At 66.4% G+C, this 13,236-nt stretch overlaps 1 protein-coding gene across 1 annotated transcript in view; it reads right to left on the reverse strand.

Annotated features, from left to right (window-relative positions):
• ACOX3 (acyl-CoA oxidase 3, pristanoyl) overlaps positions 1 to 13,236 on the reverse strand; it is a 28,632-nt gene that overhangs the window by 14,170 nt on the left and 1,226 nt on the right. Inside the window, 9 exon segments of the mRNA XM_039911980.1 lie at positions 717 to 837; positions 1,116 to 1,239; positions 3,469 to 3,665; positions 4,572 to 4,668; positions 5,906 to 6,121; positions 8,837 to 8,907; positions 11,345 to 11,434; positions 12,420 to 12,605; positions 12,607 to 12,699. Of these exon segments, the coding sequence (XP_039767914.1) occupies positions 717 to 837; positions 1,116 to 1,239; positions 3,469 to 3,665; positions 4,572 to 4,668; positions 5,906 to 6,121; positions 8,837 to 8,907; positions 11,345 to 11,434; positions 12,420 to 12,605; positions 12,607 to 12,699 (1,195 nt within the window).

The following is a 13,236-nucleotide window of genomic DNA, read 5'->3' on the forward strand; positions in this document are numbered from 1 at the left end:
GCCCCGCCGTGGCCCCGCCGCCCCCCCCCCCGCGGCGCCCGGTCCGGCGCTCCGGGCGCCGCGCGGCGCGAGGGGCGGCGCGATGAGGACCGTGGCGTTCGCCGAGCGCTCCCGGCGCGCCGGGGCGGCCGATCCCTCGCCCGCGACGGCGTCGGTCACGACGACGACGACGTCGGTATCTGTTAAAGCGCTCGCTACGGGCGGAGCGCCGTTCTAAGCGCCGGGGTAGATACGGACTCCGTCCCCGTTCCGCGGAGGAGGGAAGCGAGGCGCGGAGAAGCGGAGCGACTCGCCCGGAGTCACGCGGCCGACCGGCGGCGGGGTCGTCTCATCCGCGGAGCGGGGGGGGGGGGGGGGGGGTCGAGACGGCGAACCCGTACGCGGGACGGAGACCCCGACCGATCCGACCGGCTTGGATCCGCCCCGGCGCTCGGCCCGGCGCCCGGCAGGCGCTCGAGAAACGCCGCTGTCACTCATCGAAGAAGCGCGCGATGAACACGGGCGACCGATCGGTCCGTTAAGCGCGGAGGGCCGGCGGCCCGGTCTCCCGGCGGCGGCGGGACGGCGTCTCGGCCGCGCCGCGCCGCCCCGGGCGCTTAGCGCGGTGCCCCGCCGACGGCGGGCGCTCAACGCGTCCGACGGCACGAACCAACGGGGGCGGGGGCAGCGGGACGGGAGGGGGCGGAGGGGCCCGGGCCCCGCCGGCGATCCCCTACCTTCCAGGTAGCCGTGTCCGCCGCAGGCTTCCCGACATTCCCGAGCCCCCCGCTGCGCCGTCCAGGAGGCCGGGGCTTCGCCCGCGCAGGCCAGGGCGTGAATCTCCCGGCCCGGCTCCGCCTGGGGTCACGCACCGTGCCGGAGGAACGACGATAACAATGACAATAATGACGCTGGTATCGGCTTACTACGCGCGGGGCGCCGTTCTCGGCGCTGGGGGAGATACGGGGTCATCGGGTCGTCCCGCGGGAGGCTCGCGGTCGATCCTCATGAGGTCGCTGGGCCCGGAGAAGCGAGGTGACCCGCCCACGGTCACCCGGCCGACGAGCGGCAGAGCCGGGAGCCGGACCCACGACCTCCGACTCCCGGGCCCGGGCCCCCTCCGGGCTCCCACCCACCTGCCGGCGGCTCTGGATCTTCGCGAGGAGGCCGGCCTGCAGCCCCGCCAGGTCGAGGAACGGAGTTCGGCCGAGATGATCCAGGGCGTAGGTCGCCGCCAGGTGAGGGAGCAGGCGCCACCGCCGCGGAGAGAGAGAGGGAGGGGAGAGGCGAACGGGCGGCACTCGGCCACGCGACGGGACTCCCCGAGCGCTCGCCGCGGGCCCGGCGCCGTCCCGGGCGCGCCTCGCCGCCCCTCCGCGCGGCCCCGGGCGCCCGCCGGACTCCGCGCGGCGCGACGGGGAACCACGGCGGGGCTCGGCCGTCGGGGGTCGCGGGTTCCGATCCCGGCTCCGCGCCCCCCCCCCCCCCCCCCCCGTCCGCCGCGTGACCCCGGGCGAGCCGCCTCGCCTCCCTGGGCCTCGGTTCCCTCCTCCGCCAGAGGGGGACGGAGACCGGGAGCCCCACGGGGGACGGCCCGATCGCCCCGGATCTCCCCCGGGGCTCAGAACGGTGCCCGGCCCACAGCAGGGGCTCAACCGACACCGACGTCATCGACGGTGACGGCGAATGGTATCCGATGAGAACGCCCGTACGACGGCTGGCGACGGCCACGGTATCCGTCGCACGTTCGCCACGGGCCGGGCGCCGTTCTGAGAGCCGGGACACCCCCGCGTTCCAAAAGGCGGGTGGGAGGCTGCGATCTTTCATCTCCCCCGGATTCCGAGCCTCGCCGAAGGCCCATCTCCTCCGAGGAGCCTTCCCCGATCTATAACGATCCCGTCGGCCATTCGTTGAGCGCTCACTCTGTGCCGAGCGCCGTTCCGAGCGCCGGGGGCGATGCGGGGTCACCGGGTGGTCCCGCGTGAGGCTCGGCGTCTTCATCCCCGTTTTCCAGATGAGGTCGCCGAGGCCCGGAGGCGTCCGAACCCACGACCTCCGACTCCCAAGCCCGGGCTCTTTCCGCTGAGCCGTCCTCTCCTCGTCTCCCGCTCCCTTCTGCGCCCCCCCCGCCTCGCTCCCTCTGTTCACCCCCCTCCCGGCCCCGCGCCGCTCAGGTCCCCCTCTGTCATTTATTCATCCGTTCATTTGTTTACGTATATTGAGGTCCGTCTCCCCCCCGCCGGACCGTGAGCCCGTCGCGGGCAGGGACCGTGTCTGTTTTTTTGTTCTCGTGATCAAAATAACGATGCCGGTATCCGTCAGGCGCTTGCCACGTGCCGAGGACCGTTCCGAGCGCCGGGGGAGGTACGGGGGAATCGGGTCGTCCCCCCGCGGGGCCGCCGGCCCTCGTCCCCATTTTACGGACGAGGGCGCCGAGGCGCCGAGAAATAGAGCGATTTGCCCGAGGCCCCCCCCCGGGCCGGCGGGCGGCGGAGCCGCGATCGGAACCCACGTCCTCCGATTCCCGGGCCCGGGCGCTCGCCGCTAGGCCCCGCTGCTTCTCGTCCTCTCCCGAGCGGTCGGTCCGGTGTCCCGCTCCGTAGGCGCTCAATAAATCCGACGGGCTGAAGGAATGAATGATTTAGAGAGCGGGCCGCGGGGGAACGCTCCCTCCCGGGCCGGGCGCGTCGCGTCCGGCCGCCCGCGCTCCCCAGGTCACGGTCCGCCGTCGAGCGGCGGCGCGGCCTGGTGGGTAGAGCCCGGGCCCGGGAGTCAGAGGGTCCCGGGTTCTCGTCCCGGCTCCGCCGCCCGTCTGCTGCGTGACCTCGGGCGAGTCGCTTCACTTCTCTGGGCCTCGGTTCCCTCATCTGGAAAACGGGGACGGGGACGGGGAGTCCCACGGGGGACAGGGACCGCGTCCACCCCGATCCGCTGCAGCGGGGCTCGGTGGAAAGAGCCCGGGCTTGGGAGTCGGGGGGTCGTGGGTCCTAATCCCGTCTCCGCCACCTGTCCGCGCGGCGCTTCGCTTCCCCGTGCCTCAGTTCCCTCGTCCGTCAAACGGGGATTAAGACGGCGGGCCTCACGTGGGACGACCCGACGGCCCCGTAACCCACCCCGGCGCTTGGAACGGTGCTCGGCGTTGGGTAGGCGCTCAACGGATACCGACGTCGTGATTATCGTGTTATCACTAGTATCGTCACGGCACCCACCCCGGGGCTTAATACGGCGCCCGGCGCCTCGTAACGCTTGACGAACGCCAGGATCGTTACGACCGCTGCGATTCCGCCTTGAGCCGCCGCTCCGAGAACACCGATTTCGGATGCCGCGGGGACGTGGGCCTCGTCGGGAGCCCCGGCCGCCCCGATCGGGCGACCCTGACGTCTGGGCGGTGGGTGACGTTTATTATTATTATTATTATTATCGTCGGGGTATCCGCTAAGTGTCTGTTACGTGCTAAGCCCTCTGGCGTAGGGGGCATCCCTCCTTACCTGCATCTGATACTCCAGCACGGGGATCTCCTCCTCCTCCTCCCCCTCGGCCGCGTCGGGCCCGAACTGGCGCCGGGTGGCCGAGAAGCGGACGGCCACCGAGAGGGCCAGCTTCAGGTTGACCACCGACATCCCGACGACGGCCACCCTGGCGGCCGACAGGGCTCCCAGGGAGGCCCCGAAACGTCGCCTCGCGTCCTGGCCGGCGGAGGACGGGGACGATGATTAATAACAGTGGGGCCGGGCGTCAGGCCCCCCCTTCACCGGATGCCCCCCCCCCCCCGCGGGCGGGGGACGCGGCTTCCGATGCCGTCGGGGCGCCCTGCCCCGGACACCTAGCATTATTCTATCACGTATAAAAGTATACGTAACGTGAGACGCTATTTTATCACATACAAGGCAATATGATATGCCATGTAATAATAATGACGACGTCGGTATTTGTCGAGCGCTCACTACGTGCAGAGCACCGTTCTAGGCGCTGGGGGAGACACGGGGGAATCGGGCCGTCCCCCGTGAGGCTCACGGTTAATCCCCATTTTACAGAGGAGGGAACTGAGGCCCAGAGCAGAGGAGCGACCCGCCCACGGTCACCCAGCTGACGGGTGGCAGGGCCGGGAGTCGAACCCATGACCTCTGACTCCGAAGCCCGGGCTCCTTCCACTGAGCCGCGCCGCTTCGCTATATATAACCACGTATTCCATACGTATATAACATATTATAAGGATTCGAACCCACCGGGGTATGCGTTGTTGTTAATAGTAATGATGATGACAATAACGGCTAAGCGCTTAATAACAATACTAACAATAACAATGAGGCACGTGTTGACGATTATATCCGTTAAGCGCCCGCTATGGGCCGGGCACCGTACCGAGCGCCGGGGCGGACGCGACCGGACCGGGTCAGACGCGCTTCCGTCCCGCCCGGGGCTCCCGGTCTCCGCCCCCGTTTTCCAAACGGGGTCGCCGAGGCCCGGGGAAGGGGAGCGACCCCCGCCCCCCCCCGCCCCCCCGCCCCGAGGGATCGGAACCCGCCACCTCCCGCCTCCCGGGCCCGAAACGCCGACCCCGCCGACCGACAGGGGGGAGGCGGCGAGCGGACCTTAAAGGGCGCGCGGCAGACTCCCTCGGGGGTGACGTCGCCGGTTCGGTCGAGCAGGTGGGTCCGCGGAATCCTGACCCGGTGAGAGACGGCGAACCTGTCCGGAGACACCCCGGCCCCCGCCCGTCCACCCGTTCATCCCGCGGTACCTACCGAGCGCTCACTACGCGCCGGGCGCCGTACTGAGCGCTTGGAACGGACGGGTCGGTAGCGGATAGGGACGGTCCCCGCCCACCGACGGGCCCGCGGTCTAATCGGGGGAGGCGGACGGACCGGGACGGCGGCGAGGGACAGAATCGGGCGGACGGACGCCTCGTCGTGACGACGGCAGTGAACGGAATCGGGGCCGTGTACATCTCGTCAACGGAACAGACAGGGCGCCGAAAACACATCCAACCGAGCGGTGGGGCGCGGTGCCGAGGGGAGGGGGAGGGAGGGGGAGGAGCGGAGGGAAGGCGGGGAGAGGCGGAGGGGGGGTGGAGGGGGAGCGGAGGGAGCAGAGGGAAAAGGGGAGGCTCGGTGTGGGAAGGCCTCCCGGAGGAGGTGAGCTCCGACGGCCCCCAAGGCGAATCGAGGGGAAAAGCCGGCTGGGGGAGAAGCGGCGGGGCTCGGCGGCGAGAGCCCGGGCTCGGGAGCCGGGGGCCGCGGGTCCCGAGCCCGGCTCCGCCCGCCCGGCGTCGCTTGGCTTCTCCGGGCCTCGGTTCCCTCGTCCGGAAAATGGGCATCGACCGTGAGCCTCACGTGGGACCACCCGATGGCCCCGTATCCCCCCCGGCGCTCAGAACGGGGCTCCGCACGCAGCGAGCGCCCGACGGACACCAACGTTACGACGACGACTCTGTCTGTTTACACCGACGCCCGCCTGCTCGTCCCGACGGGTTCCATAATCCTATTCATCCGTAGCGGCGCCCGTTCGCCCGTTCTGACGTCCGTCTCCCCCCTTCCGGAGCGCCCGGCGCGGGCGGGGGCCGCCTCTCTTTACCGCCGGATCGGACTCGGCAAGCGCTCAGTACGGCGCTCTTCCCACAGTAAGCGCTCAGTGAATACGATTCAGCGAACGAACCAACCCCCGTGGCCCTCACCCCATCTCCGCCGGGCGAGGTGCTCGGCAAAGGGCCCCGGCGGCTCGGAAGGGTGGCGGGCAGGGAACGTGTCTCTCTGCCGTCGTGCTCCAGGCTCCCGGGCGCTTAGCACGGCGCCCCGCACGCAGCGAGCGCTGGCTAAACACGACCGAGCGTGAGGAGGAACTCCGTCGGCCGGGAGGCGGCGGGGAAGGGAGACGGAGAGAGGGAGGGGAGGCGAGGCGGGCGGGGAAGGGGGGTGGCCAAGCTCACCCGTTATCCAGACCGTTCTGCCCCGGCTCCCGGCCCGCGTCCCCGACCACGACGCCCGGCACGGGAAGGAGCGTCTTTGGGTCGCGAATCTGTTTGGCGGCGGGGAAACAGAAGCGGAAACCTCAGAGGGGATCCGAAGCCCAGAGGGGACGGGCCGGGGATCCGCGACTTGAATCCACCCCGGAGCCGAGAACGGCGTCTGAGACGTAGCCGGCGCTCAAGAGATACCGTTAAAGAAAACGGCCCCCCCCCCCGCCCCCCCCCCCCAAAATCGCGTTAGGGAGACGATCCTCCGCTGGCCCCGGCCTCCCAGCCTCCCGACGAGAACCCCCGCCCTTCTTCCTTTGGCAAACGGTTCACGCTCGGCTGCCGTGTGACCTCGGACGGGTCGCTTCGCTTCTCCGGGCCTCGGTCCCCCCGTCCGTAAAATGGGGATTGGGCCCGGGAGCCCCACGAGGGACAGGGACGGCGTCCCACCCGATCCGCCCGTACCCACCACGGCGCTTAGTCCAGTGCCCGGCACACGCTGAGTGTTTTGTTCTGTTCCGCTTTGCCGTCGCCCCCGTTTAGGCTGTGGGCCCGTCACTGGGCAGGGACTGCCTCTGTCTGTTGCCGGACTGTCCGTTCCACGCGCTCGGGCCGGTGCCCCGCACGTAGCGAGCGCTCGGTAGATAACGACCGAACGAAAGAATGAATGAAAAGTACTTGACCGATAAAATGATAACAATTATCGTTCTCGCTCGGGGCCTACTGCGTGTCGGGCACCGGACTAAGCCCGGGGATCGATGCCAACTCATCAGGTTGGACGCGGTCCATATCCCGCACGGGGCCTTCGTCTGCCCCGGCGCTTAGAGCGCCGGGAAGCGGCGTGGCTCGGTGGAAAGAGCCCGGGCTTGGGAGTCAGGGCTCATGAGTTCGAATCCCGGCTCCGCCACCTGTCGGCCGGGTGACCGTGGGCGAGTCACTTCACTTCTCCGCGCCTCAGTTCCCTCGTCTGTAAAACGGGGACGAAGACCGCGAGCCCCACGTGGGACGACCCGATTCCCCCGCGTCTCCCCCGGCGCTCAGAACGGTGCTCGGCACACAGCGAGCGCTTAACAGATACCGACGTTAGAGCGGCGTCTGGTACCCACGGAGCGTTTGACAGATCATAACGCTCGAGCGCCGCCGAGTCGTTTGCGACGGACAGCGGCCCCGCGGATAGACCTCCTCCGGGACGTCCCGTCCTCCGCCGTCATCCGGACCGTGAGCCCGTCCGAGGGCAGGGACCGTCTCTATCTGTCGCCCACCTGTCCGTGCCAAGCGCTTAGTCCGGTGCTCCGCACACAGTAAGCGCTCAATAAATACGACCGAACCAACGAACCTCCCTAACGGTTCTTCCGCGATGGCGGCTTCGGAATAGCCGCCGGGCGGCCTCTTCCCCCTTCTCCCGGGACTTTTCCCAGCGTTGGCGTCTCCTCCAGAGGATCGGTCCTCCCGAGGACGTGTCCGAAAGATAACACGGACCGCCTGTGGGGTGCCGGGGCCTCCGACTCCCCATTTACTGACCGCTTACTGGGTGCAGAGCACTGTAATAAGCGCCCGGGAGTAGGTTTAGGGGTTTTTCTGTGGTATTTGCTGAGCACTTACCCGGCGCCAGACACCTCACCAAGTGAGGCGATCAGAGAAGCGGCGTGGCTCGGTGGAAAGAGCCCGGGCTCGGGAGTCAGAGGTCGTGGGTTCGAATCCCGGCTCCGCCGCCCGCCGGCCGCGCGACCGCGGGCGAGTCGCTTCGCTTCTCTGGGCCTCGGTTCCCTCATCTGGAAAAGGGGGACGAAGACCGGGAGCCTCCCGTGGGACGACCCGATGACCCCGTATCCACCCGGCGCTCAGAACGGTGCTCTGCACACGGTAAGCGCTTAACGGATACCGACGTTATCATCATCAAATGCTGGGGGGGGGGGGGGGGGGGGGTCACAATAACAACGTCGGTACCCGTAAAACGTTTACCACGTGCCAAGCACCGTTCTAAGCGCTGGAGTAGATGTGAGTCGATCGGGTTGGACGGAGTCCCAACAGCCTCAGTCTTCACTTCGCGGAGGAGGTAGATGAGGCCCAGAGAAGCGGAGTGACTCGACCGAGGTCACACGGCAGACAAGCGGCACGACCGGAATGATAACCCACGGCCCGGGCCAGGGAGTCAGGAGGTCCTGGGTTCTAATTCCGGCCCAGCCACTTGTCTTCTGGGTGACTCTGGGCAAGTCCCTTCGCTTCTCTGGGCCTCAGTTCCCTCATCTGGAAAATGGGGAATGGGACTGCGAGCCCCACGGGGGACCGTCCCGATTCGCTGACATCCACCCCGGCGCTCGGTACAGCGCCTGGCCCACAGTAAGCGCTCAGCAAATACCGCGATTATTATTACTAGGACTCTCAGGCTCGTGCTCTATCCAGCAGGCCTCGCCGCGCCACCGTCTGTCCGTCCATTCGTTCGTTCGGTCGTTATTTACTGAGCGCTCACCGTGTGCAGAGCACCGTACCGAGCGCTGGAGAACGGACGACGCGCGCGACAGACAGAGACAGTCCCCGACCAGCGACGGGCTTACGGACGAACCGTCCATTCCAAGCGCCCAGTACGGTGCTCTGCACGTAGTAAGCGCTCGACAAATACCATTGAACGAGTGACTCGGCAACAGATAGAGACGGTCCCCGCCTAACGGTGGGCTCACGGTCTAAACAGTCCGTTCATTCAGCGGTATTTACTGGGCGCTCACTGTGTGCCGAGCACTGTATTAAACGCCGGGGAGAGGACGACACAGCGAGGAACGGACGCATTCCCCGCCCGGAACGGGCCGAGGCGCGGCGCCGGTGCGCCGAGAGGCGGGCGGCTCCCGGGAGGGGGCGGGGAGAAGGGGCCGGGGTCGCGGGCCGCCCACCCGCCGGCCGGGGACGTACGTGGCGGTCGTTCCGATGGCCTTCGTGTTGCTGCCGTGGCTCAGCTCCGTCAGGGCAAAGCACCCGAAGATCTGGGGGGGGGGTTGGGGGGGGACACAAGCAGAGGTGAGGGAAAGGCAGCCAAAAATCGGGGGGGGGGGGGGCGGGGGCGGCAAGCAGAAGGTCGAGGAAAGGCAGCCAAAAATCTGGGGCGGGGGCAAGTCGAGGGGGAGGGAAAAGCAGCCAAAAACCGAGGGGGGCAGAGGGTCACGGAAAGGCAGCCCAAAATCTGGGGGGGCAAGCCGAGGGTGAGGAAAAAGCAGCCCAAAATCTGGGGGGAGCAAACAGAGGGTCAAGGAAAGGTAGCCAAAATTCTGGGGGGACAAGCAGAGGGTCAAGGAAGGGTAGTCAAAAATCAGAGGGGGCGAGCAGAGGGTGAGGGAAAGCGATCAAAATCTGGGGGGGGGCGAGGAGAGGGGAGAAGAAAAGCAGCCAAAAACCTTGGGGGGGGGGCAAACAGAGGGTCAAGGAAAGGTAGCCAAAAATCTGGAGGGGGGCAAGCACCGGGTGAGAGAATAGCAGCCATAAATCTAGGGGAGGCAAGCAGAGGGGGAGGGAGAAGCAGCCCAAAATCTGGGGGGGACAAGCCGAGGGTGAGGAAAAAGCAGCCCAAAATCTGGGGGGAGCAAACAGAGGGTCAAGGAAAGGTAGCCAAAATTCTGGGGGGACAAGCAGAGGGTCAAGGAAGGGTAGCCAAAAATCAGAGGGGGCGAGCAGAGGGTGAGGGAAAGCGATCAAAATCTGGGGGGGGGGGCGAGGAGAGGGGAGAAGAAAAGCAGCCAAAAACCTTTGGGGGGGGGCAAACAGAGGGTCAAGGAAAGGTAGCCAAAAAATCTGGAGGGGGGCAAGCACCGGGTGAGAGAATAGCAGCCATAAATCTAGGGGAGGCAAGCAGAGGGGGAGGGAGAAGCAGCCCAAAATCTGGGGGGACAAGCAGAGGGTGAGGAAAAAGCAGCCCAAAATCTGGGGGGCAAGCTGGGGTTCAAGGAAAAGCAGCCCAAAATTTTGCGGGGGAGGCAAGCAGAGGGTGAGGGAAAAGCAGTCAAGAATTGTTGGGGGCAAGCGGAGGGAGAGGGTAAAGCAGTCAAAAATCTGGGGAGCAAGCAGAGGGTGAGGGACAAGCAGCCAGAACTTTCAGGGGCAAGCAGAGGATCAAGAAAAAGAATGCAAAAATTGGGGGGGGGGGGGGCAAGCAGGGGGTGGGGGAAAAGCAGTCAAAAATCTAGGAGGGCAAGAAGAGGGAGAGGGAAAAGTAGTCAAAAATCTGGGGAGCAAGTAGAGGGTGAGGGAAAACCAGTCAAACATCTAGGGGGGCAAGAAGGGGGTGAGGGAAAAGCAGCCAAAAATCTGGGGGGGCAAGCAGAGGGGAAGGGAAAAGCAGCCCAAAATAGGACAGGGGCAAGCGGAGGATGAGGGAAAAGCAGTCAAATATCTGGGGGGGCAAGAAAGGGGTGAGGGAAAAGCAGCCAAAAATCTAAGGGGGCAAGCAGAGGGGGAGGGAAGAGCAGCCAAAAATCTGGGGGGGGGCAAACGAAGGGTGAGGAAAAAGCAGCCAAAAATCGGGGGGGGGGAGGCAAGCAGAGGGGGAGGGAAAAGCAGCCAAAAATCTGGGGGGGCCAACAGAGGGTCAAGGAAAGGCAGCCAAAAATCGCGGGGGGGGGGGCAAGCAGAGGGGGAGGGAAAAGCAGCCCAAAAATCTAAGGGGGGCAAGAAGGGGGTGAGGGAAAAGCAGCCAAAAATCTGGGGGGGCAAACAGAGGGGGAGGAAAAAGCCCCAAATCAAAGGGGGTGAGGGAAAAGCTGCCCCGAATCTCGGGGGGCAAGGAGAGGGGGGAGGGCCGAGCAGCCAAACACCTGAAAGGTTCAAGCCGAGGGGCTTCAGCCCCTCTAGACCGGCAGCTGGTTGTGGGCGGGGAACGCCTCTACCCACTCCGTTCTAGTGTCCTCTCCCAAGCGCTCAGTACAGCGCTAAGCGCACGGTAAGCGCTCCGTCAGTAGGTCAGGTTCGGGGCAGAGCAGCTCAAAACCGGAAGGTCGAAGCAGAGGGTCTCCGGGGCCTCTAGACTGGCCGCCCGGCGCGGGCAGGGAACGCGGCCGGCGACCCGGGACCCACCCGGGCGTCCGGCGCCGTGCCCGACAGCTCCGACCGAAATCCTTTTCCGGGCGTTCGGTACGGTGCTCGGCACACGGTCGGCGCCCGACAGGTACGACCGGTGGGTCAGGGGCAGGGCAGGCCGACCGAAAACCGAAAGGTTCCGGAAGAGAAATCGGCCTTCCCCGGATTCGACCGTATTTACTGCGAGCGGGGGCGCCCGGGCCCGGGGGCCGGGGTCATGGGTTCCGATCCCGGCCCCGCCGCTCGGGCAAGTCGCTCCACTTCCTTGGCCTCGGTCGCCTCCCCTGTGAGATTGGGGATTAAACCCGACCCCCCTCCTACACATCATCGGGATTCATTGAGCGCCCAGCGTACCGTCCTCTCCCCGGCGCTGGCTACGGTGCTCCGCGCACGGTAAGCGCTCCATAAACACGGCCGGCCCGAACGCGCGGCTAAATCGGAGCCAAGTCAGCCGCCGACGATATCTCCGCTCGCCTCCGTCGCTAAGATCTTCCGAATCAGTTCCGGATGCCTCTGAGAGGGAGTGGGAGAGGGAACCGGTCCGCCGGTCGGCGAATGCGGAGCCGCGGGACCCGGGTTCTAATCCCGGCCCCGCCGCCTGTCCGCTCTGTGACCTCGGGCAAGTCACCGGACGTCTCTGGGCCTCCGTGTCCCGGGGATCCGTTGCTCGCTGTGGGCGGGGGGGGGGGGGTGAAACTGTCCGTTCATCGTTGTCTTGTACTCTCCCCCGGCGCTCAGCACAGTGCTCTGCACACAGTAGGCGCTCGATCAATACCAACGCAAAGTGGGGCCGCGTCTGACCCGACCGCTTCGCATTTACCCCGGTACTTAGGACGGTGCTCGGCACACAGAAAGCACGTGACGACTTTCTTCCTCCTACTCCTGCGAAGCAGCGGGGCTCAGTGGAAAGAGCCCGGGCTTGGGAGTCGGAGGTCATGAGTTCGAATCCCGGCTCTGCCGCTCGTCAGCTGGGGGACTGGGGGCGAGTCACTCCACCTCTCTGGGCCTCAGTTCCCTCATCTGTCCAATGGGGATTAAGTGTGAGCCTCACGCGGGGCGACCCGAGGAGCCTGCGTCTCCCCCAGCGCTTAGAACGGTGCTCGGCACATAGTAGGCGCTTGACAAACACCAACATCGTTATTATTATCATCATTATTATCACTCCATCCCCGGGCGTAGCGCTCGGCGCAGGGCCCGGCTCCGCCGGCCCGTCAGCTGTGTGACCGCGGGCCGGTCGCTTCACTTCTCGGTGCCTCGGTTCCCTCGTCTGGAAAACGGGGCCGAAGACCGTCGAGTCCCACGCGGGACGGCCCGATGACCCCGGACCTCCCCCGGCGCTTAGAACGGCGCTCGGCACGTAATGAGCGCTTAACGGACACCGACGTCATTATTGTTACGTGCTTAATAAACACCGTCACTATCACCATCACTTCAAAACCCCCGAGGACGCTGGTCCGCGCGGCGTACTTGCAAAAGAGTTGAGGAAAAACTTGGCCGCCAGGGACCAGTCGTACATTCCCAGGCAACTGATGAAGGCGAGGATTTTCAGCGGCTTCTCCAGCAGGTCCTGGACGCTCAAAAAGTCGTACTCGAAGAGTCTCTTACAGCGGAGGAACGGTCAGCTCCCGCGACTCCTCCAGGGGCAGGTCGCCCTCCGAGGGACGGTGAGCGAAAAGGGGGTCGTTTTCCGAGGCGCCGAAGATCCTCCGCTACAGGGGACGGACGGACGGACGGACGGACGGACGCGCGGGCGGACACGGCGTTAACGATACCGACAATGGTGGGGTCTGGTAAGCGCTCACCATGCGCGGAGCACCGTTCTAAGCGCCGGGGGAGAAGCGGGCTGCGCAGGTCGTCCCGCCTGAGGCTCCCCGCCTTCATCCCCGTCTTCCAGGTGAGGGAACCGAGGCACGGAGAGACGGAGCGACTCGCCCGCGGTCGCACAGCTGACGAGCGGCGGGGCCGGGATCCGAACCCGCGGCCCCCGAGCCCGGCCCCTTCCCGCCGAGCCGTGGCGGAGTGGAACGGAGCCCCGGGATCGGGAGTCGGAGGTCGCGGGCTCCGACCCCGGCTCCCCCACCCGTCGGCCGGGTGACTCTGGGGCGGTCACTTCGCTTCTCTGGGCCTCGGTCACCTCATCCGGAAAATGGGGATCTGAGGCCGGGACAGGGACCGTGCCCAACCCCATTCGCTTAGATCCACCCCAGCGCCCAGTCCGCCGCCGGGCACACTGTCGTCCTCCTCAT

The sequence above is a fragment of the Ornithorhynchus anatinus genome, chromosome 4 (assembly GCF_004115215.2).
Source record: "Ornithorhynchus anatinus isolate Pmale09 chromosome 4, mOrnAna1.pri.v4, whole genome shotgun sequence".
Lineage (NCBI taxonomy): Eukaryota > Metazoa > Chordata > Mammalia > Monotremata > Ornithorhynchidae > Ornithorhynchus > Ornithorhynchus anatinus.